The sequence below is a fragment of the Oncorhynchus nerka genome, linkage group LG9a (genome assembly GCF_034236695.1).
Source record: "Oncorhynchus nerka isolate Pitt River linkage group LG9a, Oner_Uvic_2.0, whole genome shotgun sequence".
Taxonomy (NCBI): domain Eukaryota; kingdom Metazoa; phylum Chordata; class Actinopteri; order Salmoniformes; family Salmonidae; genus Oncorhynchus; species Oncorhynchus nerka.
This window is the reverse complement of record NC_088404.1, coordinates 2,099,551-2,126,642: the sequence shown is the minus strand read 5'-3', so window position 1 is coordinate 2,126,642 and position 27,092 is coordinate 2,099,551. Positions and strand designations below refer to the sequence as shown.

The window sequence follows — 27,092 nt, the reverse complement described above, 5'->3', positions numbered from 1 at the left end:
TGTGTAACGCTTTTCGTCTTCCCCTCCCTCCCTGATCTCCTCTGGAAAACACACCTCTTCACATGTACTCTGTTATTAGCCTATACTCTTTGTAGTGATATCTGTTCCTTACTCACTGTCCTCTTTGAAACAACACCCTTTCCCTTCAGCCATGTTTATAGCTATCTCCTCTGGAAAACACACCTCTTCACATGTACTCTGTTATTAGCCTATACTCTTTGTAGTGATATCTGTTCCTTACTCACTGTCCTCTTTGAAACAACACCCTTTCCCTTCAGCCATGTTTATAGCTATCTCCTCTGGAAAACACACCTCTTCACATGTACTCTGTTATTAGCCTATACTCTTTGTAGTGATATCTGTTCCTTACTCACTGACCACTGTCCTCTTTGAAACAACATTGATTGTGTTCCTCATATGTCATGTAATACAGAATTTAGTATATACATGTATTAGTACGTGATGAAGGACCCCTTTGGATATTATCTGGTATCTGAATATCTCAAGTTAACAAAATACTTATTCCCATCTCAAGTTCAGAATGCACCATCTCTCTCCAATACAGAGACCTGGGCCCGTTTTCAGAAATCGCCTTAGAGTGGGAGTGCTGGTCTAGGATCAGGTCTCAGGGTAGGAGTGCTGGTCTTGTATCAGGTCTCAGGATAGGAGTGCTGGTCTAGTATCAGGTCTCAGGATAGGAGTGCTGGTCTTGTATCAGGTCTCAGGATAGGAGTGCTGGTCTAGTATCAGGTCTCAGGATAGGAGTGCTGGTCTAGGATCAGTTCTCAGGGTAGGAGTGCTGGTCTAGGATCAGTTCTCAGGGTAGGAGTGCTGGTCTAGGATCAGTTCTCAGGGTAGGAGTGCTGGTCTAGGATCAGTTCTCAGAGTAGGAGTGCTGGTCTAGGATCAGTTCTCAGGGTAGGAGTGCTGGTCTAGGATCAAGTTCCCATTGTCGATGTCCCCCAAAAATATCTTTGATCACAAATAGAGGCCCCTGGTTGGTTGAAACAGATGTATTGACACAATATCCCTTTGACCAGTATGTGTTAAATCTTACCTGACCGGTCATGTCATAAGAAATAGAGGCCCCTGGTTGGTTGAAACAGATGTATTGACACAATATCCCTCTGACCAGTATGTGTTAAATCTTACCTGACCGGTCATGTCATAAGAAATAGAGGCCCCTGGTTGGTTGAAACAGATGTATTGACACAATATCCCTCTGACCAGTATGTGGTCAATCTTACCTGACCTGTCATGTCATAAGAAATCTAAATTCAAAAACAAATAATCAAATGAATATACTTAATGGAAGATGACACAATATAAACATATAGTATTATACTGTATTACCAATATGATTTTGCCATACATGAGTACAGTGTACTGTTTTAACTTATTTATAATGCCCCAGCCAGCCTTTATAGTGACACCAGCATAGTAGGTGTAGTTTAGCACTGTATATACGGACTGCTTAATGCTCTGATGGTGTTTCCAACTGGTTCCAACTGGTTCCAACCGGTTTCAACTGGTTCCAACTGGTTCCAACTGGTTTCAACTGGTATAGAAACTGATTACGTGTTACTACGTAGCTTCATTTTGTAACAATCTATGCTCCTTTTTTATGTTATTTCTTGTTTTATCACTATAATTTTTACTCCTTATTACTGTATCATGTATGTTGTATCATTAATATGTAAATGTTCTTTTATGAAATTATATGCCAATCAAAATCACTATTCTCCTTTTACCTGTGTCACTGAGAAAGAAAACACATGGGCGTGTGCACGCACACACACACCTCAATACACACACACACACCTCAATACACACACACATCTCAATACACACACAGACACACACACACACACACCTCAATACACACGAACACACAGGACTTTCTAATTAAAACTTTACAATGAAACGAATCAAATCATTTTGAAATAGGTTTATCTTCTTCTCACTAAAATACTTTAACATTGAATCACTTTGTAAAGCATATTCACCCCCTCCCTCATTCACCTCTACACTATTCCTGTTTCTGCTTTAAAAGTTCTCCCTATAAATCTGTGTGCTTTTTTAGTCGAACCTCTTACTTTGTTTTTAATACATGATCATGCCATTTATTTTTAAGTCTTTGCTGTTTTTGTCTTTTTGTTTTGTTTTGAAGAGCATGTTGTCATAATATGAACGCATGTAGTAAATAAAATATTGATTGAAAACAAAATGTGTTTTGGTTGGTGGAGAGCGAGAGAGAGAGAGCTCTAAGCAGCATATCGATTAATTTTAAGATTAGCACAATAATATAGTGTCAAATAATCTGTTTAATTATTTTGTGCTAATCTTAAAATGAATCTAATGTAAAAATCTCTGTTTCGGAATAAAAGATGGAATAAATAAACGAAGGATTCCGCATGAAACTGTTTCTCCAGCCCGCTAGGTGGCGGCCAAGTATTTTTATGCTGCTTGAGAACGTCGGCAGAACTGACGTGGCTCTTTACAAGTATTGGGATTCTGCAGTAGGAACAAGAAACTCAACAAAATGGTAAGTGATTTGTAGCTAATGCACACTTTTCTAAGAATAACTTGATCATGAAATGAGACTTATAGCTGTGTATTGCGATTTGTCTAAAACCTAACATTATATGTATTCAAATGGTTGTTGTAGATAGGCATTTCCGGGTTGTAATGGCTTACTAGCCTACATTAGCTTACTAGCCCACTATTGGACGAAAGGAACCTAAATTCACGTTACTCCTTAGTCCAAGGATTTTAGCGACATGTTATGTTTATTAAAATAAAAATTGGTTCTGGAAACCAAAACAAGCCAAATACTCAAATTAAATGGAAATTTCAATTGCGGTAAGGTTCTAGAAACACAAATCCCTGTTCAGTTCACAAACGCTAAATATCAATCCATTTTTATTTATAAAGCCCTTCGTACATCAGCTGATATCTCAAAGTGCTGTACAGAAACCCAGCCTAAAAACCCCAAACAGCAAGCAATGCAGGTGTAGGAGCACGGTGGCTCGGAAAAACTCCCTAGAAAGGCCAAAACCTAGGAAGAAACCTAGAGAGGAACCAGGATATGAAGGGTGGCCAGTCCTCTTCTGGCTGTGCCGGGTGGAGATTATAACAGAACATGGCAAAGATGTTCATAGATGACCAGCAGGGTCCAATAATAATAATCACAGTAGTTGTCGAGGGTGCAACAGGCCAGCACCTCAGGAGTAAATGTCAGTTGGCTTTTCATAGCCGATCATTAATAGTATCTCTACCACTCTTGCTGTCTCTAGAGAGTTGGAAACAGCAGGTCTGGGACAGGTAGCACGTCTGGTGAACAGGTCAGGTTTCCATAGCCGCAGGCAGAACAGTTGAAACTGGAGCAGCAGCACGACCAGGTGGACTGGGGACAGCAAGGAGTCATCAGGCCAGGTAGTCCTGAGGCATGGTCCTAGGGCTCAGGTCCTCCGAGAGAGCGCATACTTAAATTCACACAGGACACCGGATAAGACAGACACAATAGACACTTACAGTTTTGTTTTAACACAGTTGCAGCCGACCGTATTTTTCAGTGACAACAGGTTTGGTGTCTTCCGTTTACACACAGGTGTTGAGAGAAGCAGGTAACTCATTAGCGCATGAAGTCAGTCAGTCCTCTGGTGTCTGTTTTCAGTAAACAAGCGCCGTAACATGGAGATATGACCGTGGGGGAAACCCTAACCATATACAAAGATGTATCCATTTAACCTTTAGTTTTTGCAGAACTATTTCTCTCCGATATGAAATCTCCGTATGCTTCTAAGACCGCACGGCAAGCGATGTGTGTTAATGTTCAGACCGAGCGTCCGGGCTGGACAGGCATTTATTCGATGGCTCGTTTAAAATATTTGTAGACATGTTTTTGTAAATACATACCGGCCGTATCGGGAGTAAAAGAAGATGGTTGCTCAGAAAAACTCCATGTTTGGTGATAAATTAACTTATTTTGACAACGCTTTTTAACATATACATTTTCTGTGTAAAATGCCAACTATTCCTCGTATGACTTGATTGTAAAAAGTGCACATAAGTCATGAAATCACAAGCTTTATTTTTTTGACTTGTCTAGTTTTCTGGGAGAGAGGTCTCTAACGCACAGATACTAGTTCAGCTAACCTTATTCATTAACGTTATGTCTGTAGCTAGTGAACTACGTTTTATAGCTATTCATCAGTTAAATCGAATAACATAACATGATGGGAATACAGTAGCTAGCTATGCTAATGTAGCGGGAACTATATATAGATCAAGCTTGACTAGCTACTGTAGCTAGCTATGCTAATGTAGCGGGAACTATATATAGATCAAGCTTGACTAGCTACTGTAGCTAGCTATGCTAATGTAGCGGGAACTATATATAGATCAAGCTTGACTAGCTACAGTAGCTAGCTATGCTAATGTAGCGGGAACTAATATATAGATCAAGCTTGACTAGCTACTGTAGCTAGCTATGCTAATGTAGCGGGAACTATATATAGATCAAGCTTGACTAGCTACAGTAGCTAGCTATGCTAATGTAGCGGGAACTAATATATAGATCAAGCTTGACTAGCTACAGTAGCTAGCTATGCTAATGTAGCGGGAACTATATATAGATCAAGCTTGACTAGCTACAGTAGCTAGCTATGCTAATGTAGCGGGAACTATATATAGATCAAGCTTGACTAGCTACTGTAGCTAGCTATGCTAATGTAGCGGGAACTATATATAGATCAAGCTTGACTAGCTACAGTAGCTAGCTATGCTAATGTAGCGGAACTATATATAGATCAAGCTTGACTAGCTACAGTAGCTAGCTATGCTAATGTAGCGGGAACTATATATAGATCAAGCTTGACTAGCTACAGTAGCTAGCTATGCTAATGTAGCGGGAACTATATATAGATCAAGCTTGACTAGCTACAGTAGCTAGCTATGCTAATGTAGCGGGAACTATATATAGATCAAGCTTGACTAGCTACAGTAGCTAGCTATGCTAATGTAGCGGGAACTATATATAGATCAAGCTTGACTAGCTACAGTAGCTAGCTATGCTAATGTAGCGGGAACTATATATAGATCAAGCTTGACTAGCTACAGTAGCTAGCTATGCTAATGTAGCGGGAACTATATATAGATCAAGCTTGACTAGCTACTGTAGCTAGCTATGCTAATGTAGCGGGAACTATATATAGATCAAGCTTGACTAGCTACTGTAGCTAGCTATGCTAATGTAGCGGGAACTATATATAGATCAAGCTTGACTAGCTACTGTAGCTAGCTATGCTAACACCAAATACAGCCACCCACGGACAAGGCCAAGTAAAGACCAGAGAACTTCACCTGTTATGATCAAGTCAGTCAATAAGCTTGTTGATCTGTGCATAACTCATATTTACCTAGTTAGTAAGTTGAAACCCCATGTTTATTTACAGTTGGCAACATACCGGTCCATTTAGAAATGTGGGATATTGTCCCTAACCAGAAGCACACTGAGTGAATCTCACCATCTTCTTCCCCCAGGAGCTGGAGGCCATGACGAGATACACCAGTCCGGTGAACCCGGCAGTCTTCCCCCACCTCACTGTGGTCCTACTGGCTATCGGCATGTTCTTCACTGCGTGGTTCTTCGTGTATCCTTCTCCATTGTCATCTGTCTTCATAGTGACAGTTTGTTTTATTTATTTTTTACCATGAATCAGTGGTCTTCAAACCTGGTGAATGGGGACACTGTGAACGTGTAGGCTTTTGTTGCAGCCCAGTATTAACACACCAATGTCAAGTAATATGCCCTGTGTCTCCCTACGACCTAGGAATGAAGAACAGGCAGATAGAAGCTGAATATTTACAGAGATAATATACACTACTGTAGGTGAATATGTTGGCAATAAGTGAGAATGTTTTTGATAGACTGGATGTAAAGGTTGGTCTGTTGTGTACCACTGTGATTAGCACCATAACTCTCTCCCAGCTACGAGGTAACGTCCACTAAATACACCAGAGACGTGTTCAAAGAGCTGCTCATCTCCCTGGTGGCGTCTCTCTTCATGGGCTTCGGAGTGCTGTTTCTGTTACTGTGGGTCGGCATCTATGTCTGACAGGTAAGGAAACGAGACTTATGCTGCATTCATGACGAGTCGGAACCTCGTGAGTTAAATGTATTTCCGTAGAGCTTCCTATTGGTCGGATACTTTCCAAGTGGGGAAACGAGTATTAACTCTTTACAACGAGTTTCCAAGTCGGACATTTCTCCATTTCCGAGTTCTGACACTCGTTCACCATAGTGTTTCATGTCTGTGGTCCCTGTGTGTGTCCTGTTACAGATTGTTATATTGCCAAATGATACAGAAGAACATTCCAGTGGAACAGAAGGACATCATGAAGTGGACTCCACCGCAGGAGATGGACTGCACTGACAAGAGGATTGGGATTGGGGTTGCCTTCCACTAAATAAAGAGACATTTGTACAAAACTGCGTCGTTTCTACTGGTAATGAAAGGAGGCAGTCTGTTCGGGTTTGTTTTTAAAGGTCCTTATTACAAATCTGTGTTGATTCCAGGTAGGTTTCAAAATGTGAATACTGAAAGATGGAAACCCACACCCTATCTAAAGAGGAATAAATCCCAAACTGAGGCTTCAATGCTCAATGTAGAAAAAGGTCAACAAAACCATTTGGTATCAAATCATAAGCAGTTTTTTTTTTTATTACACTTTTCCTCACTCAACTTTTGGGCACTATGATGTCCAAATAAAACTTATTTTGCTTCTGTATTTAAGCCTCAGTTTTGGATCTATACCTCGTCTTTACTGGTGAAATTGTAAGTCGCTCTGGATAAGAGCGTCTGCTAAATGACTTAAATGTAAATTGCGACCGAATTGGAGTGAGCCAGCCTATTGATGCTTTGGAAGTGGCTTCATTAGTCCGAGGACTGTAGTAGAAATAGATCACCACAAGGTGGTGCTAGAGGCATCTCCCAGAGGGCACCACTGTGAATCTGAATTGCATTGCCTGGATTCCTCACACCCTCTCTTCTTCCTTCTCAAAACCCCATTGGATGAGGTCTAACCTTTTGACCTTCTTGTGAAATGACTTTTAAGGATGTGAGGAATCAATGTAATTCAGATTGTCTCCAATAAGTCAGTGATAGCAGCATTATTTATTTAGTAGTAGTGACAACTGCCTAGACACATCTCATTCACAAAGGTGACATGACTGTTCAGGAAAGAATCTGGTGCTTCCAGATCGTCATGCCAACAGCCCTGGCATTGACATGGGAGTAGGAAGTGGAGAACATATAGGAATCTGTAGTTAGAACTAGTATAAATCACTATGTGATCCGGCTGCAGATCAGAATTAGACTGCCTGTGTAAACACAGCCATAGAGCTATATCTGGACCCATAGGGCTCTGGTCAACAGTAGTGTACTATATATAGGGAATAGGGTTCTATAGGGCCCTGGTCAACAGTAGTGTACTATATAGGGAATAGGGTTCTATAGGGCCCTGGTCAACAGTAGTGTACTATATAGGGAATAGGGCTCTGGTCAACAGTAGTGTACTATATAGGGAATAGGGCTCTGGTCAACAGTAGTGTACTATATAGGGAATAGGGTTCTATAGGGCCCGGGTCAACAGTAGTGTACTATATAGGGAATAGGGCTCTGGTCAACAGTAGTGTACTATATAGGGTTCTATAGGGCCCTGGTCTAAAGTAGTGCACTATATAGGGAATAGGGTTCCATAGGGCTCTGGTCTAAAGTAGTGTACTATATAGGGTTCTATAGGGCCCTGGTCTAAAGTAGTGCACTATATAGGGAATAGGGTTCCATAGGGCTCTGGTCTAAAGTAGTGCACTATGTTGGGTTCTATAGGGCCCTGGTCTAAAGTAGTGCACTATGTTGGGTTCTGGTCTAAAGTAGTGCACTATGTTGGGTTCCATTTAGGAGTGAGACGGTATCACATTTTAGTAAAAACACTGAAATGAATTGACGTTATGCATCTCTGGGTTAGGATGAACTTCTCTGGCCCTCGGCTGGGATGAACTTCAAAAGGCCCTCGGCTGGGATGAACGTCTCTGGCCCTCGGCTGGGATGAACGTCTCTGGCCCTCGGCTGGGATGAACGTCTCTGGCCCTCAGCTGGGATGAACGTCTCTGGCCCTCGGCTGGGATGAACGTCTCTGGCCCTCGGCTGGGATGAACTTCAAAAGGCCCTCGGCTGGGATGAACGTCTCTGGCCCTCGGCTGGGATGAACGTCTCTGGCCCTCGGCTGGGATGAACTTCAAAAGGCCCTCGGCTAGGATGAACGTCTCTGGCCCTCAGCTGGGATGAACGTCTCTGGCCCTCAGCTGGGATGAACGTCTCTGGCCCTCGGCTGGGATGAACGTCTCTGGCCCTCGGCTGGGATGAACGTCTCTGGCCCTCAGCTGGGATGAACGTCTCTGGCCCTCGGCTGGGATGAACTTCTCTGGCCCTCGGCTGGGATGAACGTCTCTGGCCCTCGGCTAGGATGAACTTCTCTGGCCCTCGGCTGGGATGAACGTCTCTGGCCCTCGGCTGGGATGAACGTCTCTGGCCCTCGGCTGGGATGAACGTCTCTGGCCCTCGGCTGGGATGAACGTCTCTGGCCCTCAGCTGGGATGAACGTCTCTGGCCCTCGGCTGGGATGAACTTCAAAAGGCCCTCGGCTGGGATGAACGTCTCTGGCCCTCGGCTGGGATGAACTTCAAAAGGCCCTCGGCTGGGATGAACGTCTCTGGCCCTCGGCTGGGATGAACTTCAAAAGGCCCTCGGCTGGGATGAACGTCTCTGGCCCTCAGCTGGGATGAACTTCAAAAGGCCCTCGGCTTTTACTCTTTGGTTCCTCTCCGTCTTCGCTCCCTTGCCAGCCACAGGTATTTGACCTGTAGTGTCAACACCTCCACCTCCCTTAGAGGAGGTGCATCAGTTCATCTTCCCTGTCATCCTCCCCCCTTAGGGAAGGTGCATCAGTTCATCTTCCCTATCATCCTCCCCCCTTAGGGAAGGTGCATCAGTTCGTCTTCACTGTCCTCCTCCCCCCTTAGGGAAGGTGCATCAGTTCATCTTCCCTGTCATCCTCCCCCCTTAGGGAAGGTGCATCAGTTCATCTTCCCTGTCATCCTCCCCCCTTAGGGAAGGTGCATCAGTTCGTCTTCACTGTCCTCCTCCCCCCTTAGGGAAGGTGCATCAGTTAGTCCTCCCTGTCATCCTCCCCCCTTAGGGAAGGTGCATCAGTTAGTCTGCCCTGTCATCCTCCCCCCTTAGGGAAGGTGCATCAGTTCGTCTTCCCTGTCCTCCTCCCCCCTTAGGGAAGGTGCATCAGTTAGTCTTCCCTGTCATCCTCCCCCCTTAGAGGAGGTGCATCAGTTAGTCTTCCCTGTCATCCTCCCCCCTTAGGGAAGGTGCATCAGTTTGTCTTCCCTGTCATCCTCCCCCTTAGGGAAGGTGCATCAGTTAGTCTTCCCTGTCATCCTCCCCCCTTAGAGGAGGTGCATCAGTTAGTCTGCCCTGTCATCCTCCCCCCTTAGGGAAGGTGCATCAGTTAGTCTTCCCTGTCATCCTCCCCCCTTAGGGAAGGTGCATCAGTTTGTCTTCCCTGTCATCCTCCCCCCTTAGGGAAGGTGCATCAGTTAGTCTTCCCTGTCATCCTCCCCCCTTAGAGGAGGTGCATCAGTTAGTCTGCCCTGTCATCCTCCCCCCTTAGGGAAGGTGCATCAGTTAGTCTTCCCTGTCATCCTCCCCCCTTAGAGAAGGTGCATCAGTTTATCTTCCCTGTCATCCTCCCCCCTTAGGGAGGGTGCATTGTTTAATTTGTTTAACACTTTTTTGGTTACCCCATGATTCCATATGTGGTATTTCATAGTTTTGATGTCTTAGCTATTATTTTACAATGTAAAAAAAAAAAAAAAAAAAAAAAAAAAACTCGAATGAGTATGTGTGTCCAAACTTTTGACTGGTACTGTATATACATACAAAGGTTTTGTAAAGGATATTCACATCGTTTTATGCTCCCTTCACTTGCTGTACGTTAGACTTTTATTTTGAAATTCGTTCAGAGTGAAAACGGGTGTTGAACTGTCATTGGCTAGAGGAAGTTGAACTGTCATTGGCTAGAGGAAGTTGAACTGTCATTGGCTAGAGGAAGTTGAACTGTCATTGGCTAGAGGAAGTCAATGTTGAACTGTGATCACTTCCTGTTTTCATTTGTTTTTTAGCAATGGTCTGAAGTAGCAGTCAACGGATTTGATCTTGGTAAACCACCGAAATGTCTTCTAAACCCACTTGTCTAATTGTGGCCAGTGCAGCTGCACAAGGTAGGGCGTTAATACATTATGAACATGTCATTTCACCCACTTCTGTCGATATGAGCGCGTCAATCTAGCGCTGCTGAACGTAACCTCATGTCATGTGACGGACACAATGAGGCTTAATATTTTCAATGAACTAGATAGCTATTGCACCCATATTAGTCATGTTTGACAGTATCTTTTCTGTGTCAAAAAAAAGTGAAATATGACTAATTCGGGGGCTGTATTGTTATCTTATTCCGGAGTGTTGGTTTGACACAATCATTATCATATTGTACAATAATCACCATGAATGGCTCATACTGCTGCTTTAGTGGCTAGCCTGCTGTTTTAAGTTCTCTCTCCTCTCATTAGGAGTGTCTGCTCAGTCGTTCCATCAAGCCTTCTGTCTCTGTAGTTCAGTGTTCAACCTGCAGACTGCTACACCAGGGGTAAGATACACACGGAGATACACACGGAGAAAACACACACACCAAAAAAAAACACACACACGATGTTGGTGCCTTGTCATTTCCAGGGCAAGCCCATAGATTTTGTCGGGGTGGATGATACCACGGCCAGATGGATCCAAGACTTCAGCCAGAAGTCTTTTGCAACCCCAGCCAAGCTGGAGTCAATAGACGGTAAGATTATAGTATGAGTAGACGGTAAGATTATAGTATGAGTAGACGGTAACATTATAGTATGAGCAGACGGTAAGATTATAGTATGAGCAGACGGTAAGATTATAGTATGAGCAGACGGTAAGATTATAGTATGAGTAGACGGTAACATTATAGTATGAGCAGACGGTAACATTATAGTATGAGCAGACGGTAAGATTATAGTATGAGCAGACGGTAAGATTATAGTATGAGCAGACGGTAAGATTATAGTATGAGCAGACGGTAAGATTATAGTATGAGCAGACGGTAAGATTATAGTATGAGCAGACGGTAAGATTATAGTATGAGCAAACGGTAAGATTATAGTATGAGCAGACGGTAAGATTATAGTATGAGCAGACGGTAAGATTATAGTATGAGTAGACGGTAACATTATAGTATGAGCAGACGGTAAGATTATAGTATGAGCAGACGGTAAGATTATAGTATGAGCAGACGGTAAGATTATAGTATGAGTAGACGGTAACATTATAGTATGAGCAGACGGTAACATTATAGTATGAGCAGACGGTAAGATTATAGTATGAGCAGACGGTAAGATTATAGTATGAGCAGACGGTAAGATTATAGTATGAGCAAACGGTAAGATTATAGTATGAGCAGACGGTAAGATTATAGTATGAGCAGACGGTAAGATTATAGTATGAGCAGACAGTAACATTATAGTATGAGTAGACGGTAAGATTATAGTATGAGCAGACAGTAACATTATAGCATGAGTAGACGGTAAGATTATAGTATGTCACCTTTGTGTATTTCTCTGCCACATTCATATCCAAAATCTATCAATTGTTACACAGTAATTGAGAGGTCAGTTATTTGACTGTTAAGATACAAATGGAAATAATTGGCGTAATCCTTTGCTGAAGGTCACGTGATGATGTCGTGATGATGTCCCCTGTATTCCAGGTGCTCGGTACCAAGCTCTGCTGATTCCAGACTGTCCTGGGGCGCTCACTGACCTGGCACACAGTGGCTCTCTGGCACGCATCCTCACACACTTCACCTCACAGCAGAGTCAGTACCCTACCCTGTGCTCTATCCCCTAGTCTCTAGTGTCGGTCTCTACAGGACAGAATCCCGTCTCTATTTGATCCGCTAAAGCCCAATACAAATTTTAAAGGTCCTGTAGAGTTGACACACAGGTCATAGGTCAGCAGACCCAGCTGGACCAGCGAGTAGTGCTCCTGCATTGGGTGGAGACTGCATTCATGGTTAACATTATGTAAATGTCGGCTCAATCAGAAATGACCTTTTTTACATTTCTATCGCACAGCGATCCAGATCCGACAGAGGCCTCAGCTAAATCTTGGGTCTCGAAAAAGTTTAAGAAACAAATATTGTGAAACATTGTTGCATGGTTTGTGAGATGTTGTTTTACATGACACGACCATGTCTGACCCTACCAGAGGCGGTGTGCGCTATAGGACAAGGGGTATCTGGTCTGTGCTGCGCCATAGTAGAGGGACAGAAGTGGATCTTCACAGGCTACAGTCTCACTGGGGTTAGTCTCTGAGAGGGGGGAAATAACACCACATTCCAAATTCATGAAAGCCAATAATATACCTGATTTGCAAGAAAAGATCTGGTTACTCGTTTCATACAACTTCCATTCTCAGCCGTCTGTGTTTGAGCTGGTGAGGAGCCCAGACTTTGCCAACCTGCCTCTGATCGTGGAGGACTTTGTCAAGGACAGCGGAGGATCGTACACCGGTGAGTGTGGAGGGAGATAACTGGTATTTTTGTTGCAGGAGGTCTACATTGCAGACGATTTGGGCAAATGATCAATAAGTAGAGTTGCAAAATTCTGGTAACTTCCCCCCCCAAAATCCAAGTTGAAACTGTCCCAGAATCAGGAAGCAATACATCCAGAATACTACAACCCAGAATTTCTGGGAAACCTTTTTTTTTTTTGTGTGTGTGAGTAGAATTGCCACCCTATCAGTAGATCATATTGATTGGCTTCCTGCCATGTTCAACACTACTTCAGAATACTGCAGAGATCTGATTTGGTCTCATGTCTCTACACGAGGAAGTAATGTTTAACACGGCAGGAAGCCAATCAATGTGACTGACGTGGATGTTTAGTTTTGTGTCTCAAGCAACGACAGCAAAAAAAGATGTAACCTGACGTATTTCTATCGCTGTTGTTTTCCCAGCTAGTCAGGAGGATGCCGTGCATGTAGTGATCGACAGACACCTGGTGACCGGACAGAACGTCCTGTCTACGTCGGTCGCTGTCAATAACCTCATTATGCTCTGTAATGGAAAGTAACATGTCTTCTGTTCTGCTATGTGGGGACCACATGTCTTCTGTTCTGCTATGTGGGGACCACATGTCTTCTGTTCTGCTATGTGGGGACCACATGTCTTCTGTTCTGCTATGTGGGGACCACATGTCTTCTGTTCTGCTATGTGGGGACCACATGTCTTCTGTTCTGCTATGTGGGGACCACATGTCTTCTGTTCTGCTATGTGGGGACCACATGTCTTCTGTTCTGCTATGTGGGGACCACATGTCTTCTGTTCTGCTATGTGGGGACCACATGTCTTCTGTTCTGCTATGTGGGGACCACATGTCTTCTGTTCTGCTATGTGGGGACCACATGTCTTCTGTTCTGAAAAGCCTTGGGCCGGGATTCAATCCGAACATGCTTTGATGGCTATGCGCCGTTTTTAAAAAGGGAATCAGCCATCGAATAGACAAATGCAGTATTGGATCATGAATGCGAACTGGAATATTTTGCCTTTTAAGGAGCTACTGCCTTTGAAAAGCAACGAATCCATTTGGAAAATGGCCAATTTGGCGTCGATTATGAGTTAGAAACAGTTGTTCTACTGTCAAAATTGACAGAAGTGTAAATCAGATAATTTTGGTCATAAAGTGGGTCTGGTCTAAAATGGAGATTGGAACATCTGTGCGTCACAATGAAGGGTTTTGATTTGACGATGTCTATTGACTCACTAACATGGGGTGAACAGCTGCTGTGATTGCTCTCTATCCAATAGAAAAAAACTGTGACCGACCTGCCCAGCAGCTCCAAGACAAGTCACACAGAAATACTGCACCAAAAACCTTTTTAGATGTAAAATTACACAACTATAACATCCTCGACAAAAACGTCTACATTTATTACATATTTATTGAGTTATCTTAGATTCATTCTGGGGATTTTCAGGAAGTGAAATAGGCTTCGTGGCGGGAAGCCATACAGCATTAACTAAACCTCGGAATCGGTCAGGAAACACTTCCAAAACTGAAATCTGTTTCTCTAATAAGCAACAGAAAAACACGTGCCAATCGGCTGCTTCCGTGGCTCTTTTAAAAAGGTGCGTTGCCCACAAAGCGTGATCGGATTTAACCCCAGCCTTATTTTGACATGAACAGGATATGATTTAGCAGACAGGGCTCATCAGAGTATACATACAGTAACAAAAAAACGCAGGCAACATCTCAAAGTAGAGCTCCTTTACATTTAGTGCTATCAAGGACAAATAAAGGTTCTGGGTATGAGGACATGCTGTACAACTCCTGTCTTATGTACTGTACACCAGAGTTGGTGCAATTCCATTTCAGAAAGTAAACCAAATTACAATTCTACCTTTTATTGAAGAGAATTGGAATTTCAGTGCTCTTCCTGAATGGACTGGATTTTAGATGGAATTGAGGCCAACCCTGCAGTCTACTACTAGCTACTACTAGCCCGCCCCCCCCCCCCCCCCACACACAGTCTACTACAGCAGAGGTTTGTAGTACAACTAGCCCCCCCACACACACACACGTCAAGCATAATTCAGCAGCCACCGGTGAGGTATTAGAAAAAGTATCACTGTATGTATGTAAATTTCTATTGTCGATTACATTTGTATATTAAAAACAACACTGAACAATGTACCTTTTTTTATTTCATGTCAAAGAAACATTCCTGCAGTTCTTAAACATGGTAGAAGAAAAACTTCCTATCTTACCGTTTTTCATCTGGATATTTCCATTTAAAAACATGAACACCTTGTGTGTGTGTGTGTGTGTGTGACATATCCCATAATAACCCTGTCACCAACCCCCAGTTGCTTTGATGGATGGTTTTACTCTGCCACGTTGGCAGCTTCCTTAGTTCAGTTTGAGTGTCACTCCACATACAACTTGGCCTCCGTCGCCAATGATCTTCCTGAGATAAGTCACGTCACTCATTTATTTTAAAAGTAGTAGAATCCTCTTGGTTGGTGCTCAGTGGCTCAGCAAATATTACCATGAACTATATACCATTTGCACATGTGGTACTGGTTTATCGATGCGCTAACAAAGAAAGGACCTCGAAGTCTCTTACTCTGATTGGCTCATAACAGGTCATAGAAATAGTCCAGCCCTTGGCCCAGTTCCCACATGGAGATTCCTGTACCTAACTCAGTGGCTAAAGAGATACGTCGATGAAGAGACTAGAGAGAGAGAGAGAGAGAGAGGGGGGAGAGAGAGGGGGGGGAGAGAGAGAGGGGGGGGGGAGAGAGAGAGGGGGGGGGAGAGAGAGAGGGGGAGGGAGAGAGAGAGAGGGAGGGAGGGAGAGGGGAGGGAGAGAGGGGGAGGGAGAGAGAGGGGGAGGGAGAGAGGGGAGAGAGAGAGGGAGAGAGAGGGAGAGGGAGGGAGAGAGGGAGAGGGAGAGAGAGAGGGAGAGGGAGGGAGAGAGGGAGAGGGAGGGAGAGGGAGGGAGAGAGGGAGGGGGGAGAGAGGGAGGGGGGGAGAGGGGGAGAGAGGGAGGGGGAGAGGGGGAGGGAGGGAGAGAGGGAGGGAGAGAGGAGAGGGAGGGAGGAGGGAGAGGGAGGGAGGAGGGGGAGGGGAGGGAGGGAGGGGGAGGGGAGGGAGGGAGGGGGAGGGGGAGGGAGGGAGGGAGAGAGGGAGAGGAGGAGAGAGGGGGGGAGAGGGGGAGGGAGGGAGAGAGGGAGAGGGAGGGAGGGAGAGAGGGGGAGGGAGAGAGGGGGGGAGAGAGGGGGAGGGGGAGAGAGAGGGGGAGGGAGAGAGAGAGGGGGGAGGGAGAGAGAGAGGGGGAGAGGGAGAGAGAGAGGGGGAGAGAGGGCAAAACATTTAAGGATCTGTGTTTCTGGAAAATGTTGTTTGATCATGAATCAAATCGACGTAACTTAAATCTGGTGATACTCTTGTTTTGTGTAATTTATCTGGCTATTTTGAATCATCTGCAGTGCATTTGGATCCAGACCCCTGGACTTTATCCACAGTTTGTTACATCCTCATTCTAAAATTAAGCAAATGTATAAAACATAAAACAGAAATACCTTATTTACATAAGTATTCAGACCCTTTGCTATGAGACCCGAAATTGAGCTCAGGTGCATCCTGTTTCCATTGATCATTCTTGAGACATTTCTACAACTTGATAGGAGTCCACCTGTGGTAAATTCAATTGATTGGACATGATTTGGAAAGGCACACACCAGTCTATAAAACCAAGCCATGAGGTCGAAGAAATTATCTGTGGAGCGCTGAGACAGAATGGTATCGAGCATTGAAGGTCCCCAAGAACACAGTGGCCTCCATCATTCTTAAATGGAAGAAGTTTGGAACCACCAAGACTTTTCCTAGAGCTGGTCGCCCAGCCAAACTGAGCAATCTGGGGAGAAGGGCCTTGGTGAGGGAGGTGACCAAGAACCCGATGGTCACTCTGACAGAGCTCCAGAGTTCCTCTGTGGAGATGATTGTCCTTCTGGAAGGTTCTCCCATCTCTGCAGCACTCCACCAATCAGGCCTTTACGGTAGTGTCCAAGCACCAAAGGACTCTCAGACCATGAGGAACAAGATTCTCTGTTCTGAAGAAACCAAGATTGAACTCTTTGGCCTGAATGCCAAGTGTCACGTCTGGAGGAAACCAGGCACCGCTCATCACCTGGCCAATACCATCCCTACGGTGAAGCATGGTGGTGGCAACGTGTTTTTCAGCAGCAGGGACTGGGAGACTAGTCAGGCTTGACGTACAGAGATCATTGATGAAAACCTGCTCCAGAACTCAGGACCTCAGATTGGGGCGAAGGTTCACCTTCCAACAGGACAATGACCCTAAGCACACAGCCAAGACAATGCCGAAGTGACTTCGGGACAAGTCTCAATGTCCTTGAGTTGCCCAGCCAGAGCCCAGACTTGAACCCAATCGAACATCTCTGGAGAGACCTGAAAATAGCTGTGCAGCGACGCTCCCCATCCAACCTGACAGAGCTTGAGAGGATCTGCAGAGAAGAATGGGAGTAACTCCCCAAATACAGGTGTGCCAAGATTGTAGCGTCATACCCAAGAAGACTCGAGGCTGTAATCGCTGACAAAGGAGCTTCAACAAAGTACTGAGTAAAGGGTCTGAATACTTATGTAAATTTGTTTCAGTGTTTTAAATATAAATCTGCTAAAATGTCTAAAAACCTGTTTTTTATTTGTCATTATGGGGTAGTGTGTGTAGATTAATGAGGGGAAATCCATTTTAGAAGAAAGTTGTAAACGTAACAAAATGTGAAAAAAGTGAAGGTGTCTGATGTACATCAAAAGGTCCTACCTTCAGAGTTGGGTAATACACCACATGCTTGACTCCATTGCTCCTAGAATGTGGAACACAAATCGAGTTATTGTGGTGTGATGATACTGGCAAGATATCCGACAAGACGAGACCCATTTCTTCACAAAAAAACAGTAAATAAAGGAGTGCTGAATGGAAACTGCATTTCACATAATCTAGAAATGATCGTTCTTTTAATTGACATAATATGAAGTTAAAGAATACCATAATCTGGTAGACTAACTGTCCCTCTAATACCATAATCTGGTAGACTGTCCCTCTAATACCATAATCTGGTAGACTAACTGTCCCTCTAATACCATCATCTGGTAGACTGTCCCTCTAATACCATAATCTGGTAGACTAGCTGTCCCTCTAATACCATAATCTGGTAGACTAGCTGTCCCTCTAATACCATAATCTAGGAGACTAGCTGTCCCTCTAATACCATAATCTAGGAGACTAACTGTCCCTCTAATACCATAATCTAGGAGACTAACTGTCCCTCTAATACCATAATCTAGGAGACTAACTGTCCCTCTAATACCATAATCTAGGAGACTAACTGTCCCTCTAATACCATAATCTAGGAGACTAACTGTCCCTCTAATACCATAATCTGGTAGACTAACTGTCCCTCTAATACCATACTCTGGTAGACTGTCCCTCTAATACCATAATCTAGGACTGTCCCTCTAATACCATAATCTGGTAGACTAACTGTCCCTCTAATACCATAATCTGGTAGACTAACTGTCCCTCTAATACCATAATCTGGTAGACTATCTGTCCCTCTAATACCATAATCTAGGAGACTATCTGTCCCTCTAATACCATAATCTGGTAGACTAACTGTCCCTCTAATACCATAATCTAGGACTGTCCCTCTAATACCATAATCTAGGAGACTAACTGTCCCTCTAATACCATAATCTGGTAGACTATCTGTCCCTCTAATACCATAATCTAGGAGACTGTACCTCTTGTAGCTGAAGTAGTGCTCCTCAGCCTGTTCATCCCATAGTAGTCTAGGCTTCAGCTCCTTCAACAGCTCTATGAACCTTTACAGGAAACAAAGACAAAGAGAGGGTTGAAGGGGGACTGGAGGTGACAGAGGGTTGAAGGGGGACTGGAGGTGACACAGAGAGAGAGATAGGGTTGAAGAGAGACTGGAGGTGACACAGAGAGAATGAGAGAGAGAGAGTGTTGAAGAGGGACTGGAAGTGACAGAGATAGAATCTTCTGTATAGATTACTACTAGTATATAGTATTATTAGGAGTATCCTACCTGCCCCCCAGCAGTGGTTCAGCTCCGTAGGTGGAGAAGTCCAGTCCATACAGGTTGAGTCCCAGCAGTATCTTGTGTCTCCAATGGTTGTTGGGGGACAACTCTAGAACACATTCTCTCAGCCAGGGTAGGGGGGAGCTGGGGCCCGGTCTAGGAGGGAAGAGAGAACCTGATTTATTGATATACTAAGAACATGGGCGTTGCCTATAACATCAGTCAAAATGTTCAGTGATGGTCATTTTACCAATATATATATTTTATAAAGGATATGATTGTTTCAGTGAGAAGGAAACTTACCGTCCAGAGGAGAAGTCGTAGGTCATTAGACTGAATCCGTCCACTACAGGAGCTAACTGCTCAAACTGCTCTCTCCCAAACATCCCCGGCTGGCCTGAACTGATCACAACAGAAAGATTAAACTCCTCTCTCTCGCTCAGGATCAAACATGGTAGTAATGGTATTGCAGGGATTTTTCTGCGATTGAAATCCTTGAGCGGGCAGCCTTAGTATTTTTTACAGGATGCCTAAGTTAAAACAGTGTAGTGTATTTTCAGGATAGAAAAACACTTTCAGTGTAAATTAAAAAGTACTAAAAGCAGATAAGGTAGAAAAGATCATGGGGAATGTAAGAAAATAAACTCACACCTGTTGATGACCTGTTAAACTGCCACTATCAAATGTCTGGCAGTATTGAATGTTATGGTTAAAGTTTGATGATTCAAAGACACTGTTAATGATCTGTGACCCTGTGTGATTCTAGAGCAGCTGTTGTCTTCCTACAAGCCTCTCTCACTGGTGTGATTCTAGAGCAGCTGTTGTCTTCCTACAAGCCTCTCTCACTGGTGTGATTCTAGAGCAGCTGTTGTCTTCCTATAAGCCTCTCTCACTGGTGTGATTCTAGAGCAGCTGTTGTCTTCCTATAAGCCTCTCTCACTGGTGTGATTCTAGAGCAGCTGTTGTCTTCCTACAAGCCTCTTACTGGTGTGATTCTAGAGCAGCTGTCGTCTTCCTACAAGCCTCTCTCACTGGTGTGATTCTAGAGCAGCTGTTGTCTTCCTACAAGCCTCTCTCACTGGTGTGATTCTAGAGCAGCTGTTGTCTTCCTACAAGCCTCTTACTGGTGTGATTCTAGAGCAGCTGTTGTCTTCCTACAAGCCTCTTACTGGTGTGATTCTAGAGCAGCTGTTGTCTTCCTACAAGCCTCTCACTGGTGTGATTCTAGAGCAGCTGTCGTCTTCCTACAAGCCTCTCACTGGTGTGATTCTAGAGCAGCTGTTGTCTTCCTACAAGCCTCTCACTGGTGTGATTCTAGAGCAGCTGTTGTCTTCCTACAAGCCTCTTACTGGTGTGATTCTAGAGCAGCTGTTGTCTTCCTACAAGCCTCTTACTGGTGTGATTCTAGAGCAGCTGATGTCTTCCTACAAGCCTCTCTCACTGGTGTGATTCTAGAGCAGCTGATGTCTTCCTACAAGCCTCTCTCACTGGTGTGATTCTAGAGCAGCTGATGTCTTCCTACAAGCCTCTCTCACTGGTGTGATTCTAGAGCAGCTGATGTCTTCCTTACAAGCCTCTCTCACTGGTGTGATTCTAGAGCAGCTGTTGTCTTCCTATAAGCCTCTCTCACTGGTGTGATTCTAGAGCAGCTGTTGTCTTCCTACAAGCCTCTCTCACTGGTGTGATTCTAGAGCAGCTGTTGTCTTCCTACAAGCCTCTCTCACTGGTGTGATTCTAGAGCAGCTGTTGTCTTCCTACAAGCCTCTCTCACTGGTGTGATTCTAGAGCAGCTGTTGTCTTCCTACAAGCCTCTCTCACTGGTGTGATTCTAGAGCAGCTGTTGTCTTCCTATAAGCCTCTTACTGGTGTGATTCTAGAGCAGCTGTTGTCTTCCTACAAGCCTCTTACTGGTGTGATTCTAGAGCAGCTGATGTCTTCCTACAAGCCTCTCTCACTGGTGTGATTCTAGAGCAGCTGATGTCTTCCTACAAGCCTCTCTCACTGGTGTGATTCTAGAGCAGCTGTTGTCTTCCTACAAGCCTCTCTCACTGGTGTGATTCTAGAGCAGCTGTTGTCTTCCTACAAGCCTCTCTCACTGGTGTGATTCTAGAGCAGCTGTTGTCTTCCTACAAGCCTCTCTCACTGGTGTGATTCTAGAGCAGCTGTTGTCTTCCTACAAGCCTCTCTCACTGGTGTGATTCTAGAGCAGCTGTTGTCTTCCTATAAGCCTCTTACTGGTGTGATTCTGGTGTGATTCTAGAGCAGCTGTTGTCTTCCTATAAGCCTCTCACTGGTGTGATTCTAGAGCAGCTGATATTGTCTGTATGGTGCCAATAGCCAGCGTCTCTAGGCGTTGTTTAGAGTTCCTACAGGATTTAGTGACATTGTTGACAGAACAGTGGTTCCTGGTAGTGGTTTTCAAGTCCTTCTCTAGTTATACAGTTTTCTATGTTCCCATACTGGAGGTTGTCTCCCTGCTGTACACAGAGCGATTTTTCATTGACTTCATCCACAACTGCTCTCCTTTTTACCTTAACAGACCTAGAGATTTTAAAAAATATATATAATCTAATCTTTGAGTACTAACAATTACCCAAATAAAAGCTAGACATTCAAGAAGAATTGAAAATGACTAAAACAATGAATGTAACAGTATTGATTGTATTATGTTTGAGCAGAAGAACACAGCTTTAATCCAGACATAAAGGCAGGAAATGCAACATTTTTGCAACATTTTCTCTCAGTGCCGTAGAGACATCTGTAGAATTGCAGAAAATTGGATTAAAATTACACAGCCCTGGTCTCTAAAATGTTCTCAAATTCAGACAGGCTTTTGTGTTTTAATCAGCTGATAAAATAGCAAATCAATCGTGTTGTGATATTTTTATGACATCTGTATCGCCTACCTTGGTGTGATGGCTGGCGGAATGACCAGTACACAGTCCAGCTTCTTCTCCTTAAGAGCCTCACAGATGTGTGTAATCATGTGGACCAGCTCCCTGAATGGAATAGTGTTTACAGTCAATTACAAACCAAAAGGTTGTAAAAGTGGATTTTAAACTCTTCAGAGGGGTAGTTACCATGACTACGACAGGTCACGGTGTTACTCACACTCTCTTGTTCCCTCCCAGCTGACTCCACAGCTCCAGTGTATAGCCATCAAAGCCTTCTGTCTGCAAAGGCAGAACACAATTAGGCGTTTACATTTGACATGTTAGTCATCCAGTCCCGTGTTAGTCATCCAGTCCCGTGTTAGTCATCCAGTCCCATGTTAGTCATCCAGTCCCATTCAGTCCCGTGTTAGTCATCCAGTCCCGTGTTAGTCATCCAGTCCCGTGTTAGTCATCCCGTCCCGTGTTAGTCATCCCGTCCCGTGTTAGTCATCCCGTCCCGTGTTAGTCATCCCGTCCCGTGTTAGTCATCCCGTCCCGTGTTAGTCATCCCGTCCCGTGTTAGTCATCCAGTCCCGTGTTAGTCATCCAGTCCCGTGTTAGTCATCCAGTCCCGTGTTAGTCATCCAGACCCGTGTTAGTCATCCAGACCCGTGTTAGTCATCCAGTCCCGTGTTAGTCATCCCGTCCCGTGTTAGTCATCCCGTCCCGTGTTAGTCATCCCGTCCCGTGTTAGTCATCCCGTCCCGTGTTAGTCATCCAGTCCCGTGTTAGTCATCCAGTCCCGTGTTAGTCATCCAGTCCCGTGTTAGTCATCCAGTCCCGTGTTAGTCATCCAGTCCCGTGTTAGTCATCCAGTCCCGTGTTAGTCATCCAGTCCCGTGTTAGTCATCCAGTCCCGTGTTAGTCATCCAGTCCCGTTAGTCATCCAGTCCCGTGTTAGTCATCCAGTCCCGTGTTAGTCATTCAGTCCCGTGTTAGTCATTCAGTATACACTCCTATGATATAAACAGTGGAAGTCAACATCTGCAACAAACATTCACTTTGGGGTATACTACTATATGAGAATATTTACCGTTAAAAAAAACCCACATAACACATTTAACTTTTTTGGCAGTTGATAAACTGTTTTCAGTCTCACTTGCCAACTGATATGTGATATAAATGTACTATAATGCATTAGTATTATATTGTGAATTTAACTCCTTATATGCAGGCCCCATGGTCTAGTACCCCAGAGACCAGGGTTTGGGCCCCGTCTCCTCCTTTCCCATTTTGTCTCCCTCCTCTAATATCTGAATAAAGCATAAATGCTCCTCCTTACCTTAGCTACGTCCACCATCTCAGTCCCCAGCTCCTCGATCTCATCCTCACTGCCCAGAACACTCATATAGTCCTGGTACGACCAGGCGTCAAATAACAGACGAGGAACTGAGCGAAAAGCAGAGAAGCGTCAGATGACGAAGGCCCTGTGTTTGGTTATCATGTGACAGAGAAAGATTCTATCCTGTATTTTAAGCCTTATCCATAAATAAGAATTACACCAAAAAAAATGAAAGCATTTGTCTGAGGATGATAGAAAAACTAAACGGGACAGTTTGATGAAAAATTCAGGCATGTCACATTATTACCAAACACAGGGACCCTTTTTAGGACAAGAGACCCGGAGAGTTTGATCAGGAGGAGAGTGATCAGGAGGAGAGAGTGATCAGGAGGAGAGTTTGATCAGGAGGAGAGTGTGATCAGGAGGAGAGTGTGATCAGGAGGAGAGAGTGATCAGGAGGAGAGAGGGATCAGGAGGAGAGAGTGATCAGGAGGAGAGAGTGATCAGGAGGAGAGTTTGATCAGGAGGAGAGCGTGATCAGGAGGAGAGCGTGATCAGGAGGAGAGAGTGATCAGGAGGAGAGAGTGATCAGGAGGAGAGTGTGATCAGGAGGAGAGTGTGATCAGGAGGAGAGTGTGATCAGGAGGAGAGTGTGATCAGGAGGAGAGAGTGATCAGGAGGAGAGTGTGATCAGGAGGAGAGAGTGATCAGGAGGAGAGTTTGATCAGGAGGAGAGTGTGATCAGGAGGAGAGAGTGATCAGGAGGAGAGAGTGATCAGGAGGAGAGAGTGATCAGGAGGAGAGTGTGATCAGGAGGAGAGTGTGATCAGGAGGAGAGTGTGATCAGGAGGAGAGAGTGATCAGGAGGAGAGAGTGATCAGGAGGAGAGAGTGATCAGGAGGAGAGAGTGATCAGGAGGAGAGAGTGATCAGGAGGAGAGTGATCAGGAGGAGAGTGATCATTGGAACTGAATGTGACTGATCGATACCATAGTGAGGTCATCTGGAAGTATACTTCTTATTTAAATGGAAGCTGAGTTTAACACACTTACGCATTTTGATTTTTTTGTTTGCCTTCCGCACAGCTTTTACCCAACCTAGAAAAGAAGGAGGGTCTTTGAAAGACAACTTTCTATATTTGCCATATACTCCCTTGTCTGACTATCACAACTCTGACAAGTCCTTAGTACACATTTCTTAGGCATCACAACTTTGTCTGACAACATCACAACTTTGTCTGTCTTTAATCTGGTTAGTCTATGACAGATTACCTGGGTCATGATCGTGTAGACCAGTGATATGGAAGCTCTCAGGTCCTCTCCGTCTCAGCTGAAGCCACACTGGAGACACGGAGGTCAGCTTGGAACCGAACACCTTGGCAACATCGTAACCATGAGAGTTCCACTGGAGGGTGGGAAATAAAGCAGAAGGAAGTGAGAGAATGATTCAATGAAGAATTGATTCAAAATGTATTCAAGGAGCCTGTTGATGAGATATAGCTCGTACACAACAGTAGAAAGAAGATAGTTACACTATTAAATACACAGACATGAAATAGTAATAGAAGGGTGTTCAGAATCACCCAGATAAACACGTGGGTACCTGCAGGTAGCCTGGGTACCAGTCTGTATTGAGTTATCATGCCACTCCTTACCATGCTAAACATGGAGTACAAGGAGTGGAATATTAGTGAATCCGGTTCTGGATTCCAGGCTAACCTGCAGGCAGAAGATGGGCAACATGTCTGTAAAGGATCATGTGTCACTGTTGTTCAAAAGGTGACTGCAGCATTCAGTCTGGTTTAACCAGACTCTAAACCAACACACCAACCTGCTTTTAGAGACTTACACAGCGCCCGACTTAGACTGAAATAGGTGCCGGTACTGTTTATATTCAGGTGCAGGAACTCTGCAATACTTATAAGCTAATCATTTTTATAAGAGGTGCAGGAACTCAGCTCCGGTGAGCTCCATCCCAAATCAAGCACTGCACTTACAGGAGTTATATACCCCAGTACGGGCCCTTGGAACGTGTGTTGAGTCACAGCCTGTTGGCAGTATCTCCTCTCCTCCTTTACGATGTCCTTCCACTGAGGGTCAGTAACAACCAGACCTCGCTCCAGCACCGACCGCTCTGCCTGGGACGTCTGATATAATAATAAATAAACACAAGAAACAACTATTTGCATGTGTAGTTGTAAAACCAAACAAACTGTAGTCTCCAAGGTTGAAGTCCATTTGAATTTGAAGGCTGTCAATTCAGGAAGTAAACTGAAATTCCAACTCAATCATTGAAAAATGGGCATCTATTTTCAGTGATTTCCACAATAACCTGGAAAAAAGGGCATCTATTTTCCATGATTTTCTCAATAACCTGGAAAAAAGGGCATCTATTTTCCATGATTTTCTCAATAACCTGGAAAAAAAAACAGTACATTTATTTCTAAAGATGTTCAGTTTCTTGGATTTTTAACTTCAAATCACTTCCTGAATTGACTGCCTTCAATTACAATTGACCCCAACCCTGGTTGTCTTGTTGCCAGGAGCTGTGAGGAAGATACAGCATCTGTGAGTACTGGGATGAGACTAACTAAATAAACACTGACAATATATATATATATAATCACTTCATTGTGGTCTATGTCCATTCTACAATACTGGTAATTTACTGAAATCAGAACTGGGTACAGGGGGAATACAAAGTCCACACTTCCCCCCACACACATGGGCTGAGCCCTAGCGAGGAAACTTAACTCCAGTATCCATAGGCATAGCTCATTGAGCCCGTTACATACACTGGTTCCAGGATGCAAAATACTGATGCCACCACTCGTCCTCATCATAAAATCACCACTATCCTCCTCTTCCTCACCTCTGGCTCCTGTGTTTTGGAGTCCTTCTTCTTGGCATCAGTCCTGGACAGCGTAGCACTAACATAGCTGACCAACAGGGTAGACAGTATGGTGTGTAGCACAATGATTAACGTCGCTTCTACTCTCATCTCTCCTCTGAGTCAAGCTACACATAGACAGGAATGGGACCAATTGCTGCTACTGCAGTTGGCTGCATCAACACGAACTGGAAAAAAAACCTAGATTTCTAGCTACCCACTCAGATAATTACAAGTTCTAGCAAGTGTGATACAGGAAACTGTGTCGGAAGCATTTGCGAGTTCCGGCAAGAAGACAAGCACCTGGCTAGAGTTACGATGTTAATGTTGTTAATGTTGTCAAGTCAGCTGAACACCCAATGATGCATGGTGCACACAGCCAAATCGACGTTTTGATATGAATTATAAACAGTGAGAAATCACGAATATACTAGTAATCTCACTCAACCCTACTCATGAAGTTGCAGGTCCTTGTGGCTGTGTATACCATAGAGAATGATAGAGGCCTCTAGTAGCCAAAAGGCTATGTTAACATGTATTAGTATGGGCAGGGACATTGAGGGCTTCCACCATTTTAATGTGGTCAACTGGGTGGGACTTCCAACGTTATTGGCTGAACCCTCCTGGTGGGAGGTTCATCGGGAAGAATAAGCCAAGCAAGATGTTTATTTTTTAATTACATAAATGCTTCAATATTCACAAACAGTGACGTTAGCTAATGAAGATGTTAGACCAAAATGTATAAGATCTCCTCAGCCTGTGTTTACCAAAGACCTTATTTTTGGCATTTATCCCCCAAAAAACTACAAAAACTACATTCATTTTCCCGTAGACTTTGTCCAATGAACCATGGCAAACTAGTGTAGGTAAAACCAAAAAACGACCTGCTTGTTGAATCAGTTCGAGTTGAGCAAATTCATTATTACTATCTATTGTTCTTTATTGCGCTGCCTGTGCGCAGACGACATAATAGAAACGATATAGGGATGCTTTCTCTATCCTTCTCTATGGTGTGTACGAGCTGTTTGACAGCAAACTGGCAGAAAAAAAAGAAGAAGAGACACTTCCTGGTCCTTCAATTCTAGTTTGCAAAATAAGAGTTTTGTATTTCGAACTTTTGCTCATGGAAGCACATATTACAGCATA

General features: G+C 44.1%; 3 protein-coding genes across 4 annotated transcripts; 2 read left to right on the top strand and 1 right to left on the bottom strand.

Annotated features, from left to right (window-relative positions):
* The first annotated feature begins 2,448 nt into the window (after positions 1-2,448).
* Positions 2,449-6,493, top strand: tmem258 (transmembrane protein 258). Its single transcript, XM_029651844.1, has 4 exons — positions 2,449-2,545; positions 5,545-5,654; positions 5,993-6,122; positions 6,345-6,493. The coding sequence occupies exons 1-3, from the start codon at positions 2,543-2,545 to the stop codon at positions 6,117-6,119; spliced, it is 240 nt and encodes a 79-aa protein (XP_029507704.1). The 5' UTR covers positions 2,449-2,542; the 3' UTR covers positions 6,120-6,122; positions 6,345-6,493.
* Positions 6,494-8,773: 2,280 nt separating this feature from the next.
* Positions 8,774-14,906, top strand: gatd1 (glutamine amidotransferase class 1 domain containing 1). 2 transcript variants are annotated; one of them, XM_029651849.2, is made up of 8 exons: positions 8,774-8,914; positions 10,256-10,354; positions 10,703-10,779; positions 10,866-10,971; positions 11,923-12,030; positions 12,423-12,517; positions 12,633-12,726; positions 13,177-14,906. In XM_029651849.2, the coding sequence occupies exons 2-8, from the start codon at positions 10,306-10,308 to the stop codon at positions 13,197-13,199; spliced, it is 552 nt and encodes a 183-aa protein (XP_029507709.1). In that variant the 5' UTR covers positions 8,774-8,914; positions 10,256-10,305; the 3' UTR covers positions 13,200-14,906. The 2 variants fall into 2 exon arrangements, with proteins under 2 accessions (XP_029507709.1, XP_029507707.1); XM_029651847.2 differs by having other exon boundaries at positions 8,782-8,914; positions 13,173-14,906.
* On the bottom strand, positions 14,900-26,451 carry chid1 (chitinase domain containing 1). The gene is made up of 12 exons (XM_029651845.2): positions 25,929-26,451; positions 25,054-25,203; positions 24,329-24,461; positions 24,110-24,154; positions 23,059-23,165; positions 21,955-22,016; positions 21,750-21,842; positions 19,147-19,245; positions 18,850-18,999; positions 18,542-18,622; positions 17,562-17,604; positions 14,900-15,450 (listed from the first exon to the last, which is right to left on the bottom strand). The coding sequence occupies exons 1-12, from the start codon at positions 26,055-26,057 to the stop codon at positions 15,352-15,354; spliced, it is 1,191 nt and encodes a 396-aa protein (XP_029507705.1). The 5' UTR covers positions 26,058-26,451; the 3' UTR covers positions 14,900-15,351.
* Between the last annotated feature and the right edge of the window lie 641 nt (positions 26,452-27,092).

Bases quoted from the DNA above. Each gene is read 5' to 3' on its own strand.
- chid1 (XM_029651845.2), bottom strand. From the start codon at position 26,057: ATGAGAGTAGAAGCGACGTTAATCATTGTGCTACACACCATACTGTCT. The intron at 21,843-21,954 runs GTGAGTAACACC...TATTCCATTCAG, and splicing joins CTGGGAGGGAACAAGAGAGT to GGAGCTGGTCCACATGATTA. The intron at 15,451-17,561 runs GTAGGACCTTTT...CTCTCTCTCTAG, and splicing joins TGTATTACCCAACTCTGAAG to TCTCTTCATCGACGTATCTC.
- gatd1 (XM_029651847.2), top strand. From the start codon at position 10,306: ATGTCTTCTAAACCCACTTGTCTAATTGTGGCCAGTGCAGCTGCACAA. The intron at 10,972-11,922 runs GTAAGATTATAG...CCTGTATTCCAG, and splicing joins CAAGCTGGAGTCAATAGACG to GTGCTCGGTACCAAGCTCTG. The intron at 12,727-13,172 runs GTGAGTGTGGAG...TTGTTTTCCCAG, and splicing joins CAGCGGAGGATCGTACACCG to CTAGTCAGGAGGATGCCGTG.
- tmem258 (XM_029651844.1), top strand. The intron at 5,655-5,992 runs GTATCCTTCTCC...ACTCTCTCCCAG, and splicing joins TTCACTGCGTGGTTCTTCGT to CTACGAGGTAACGTCCACTA.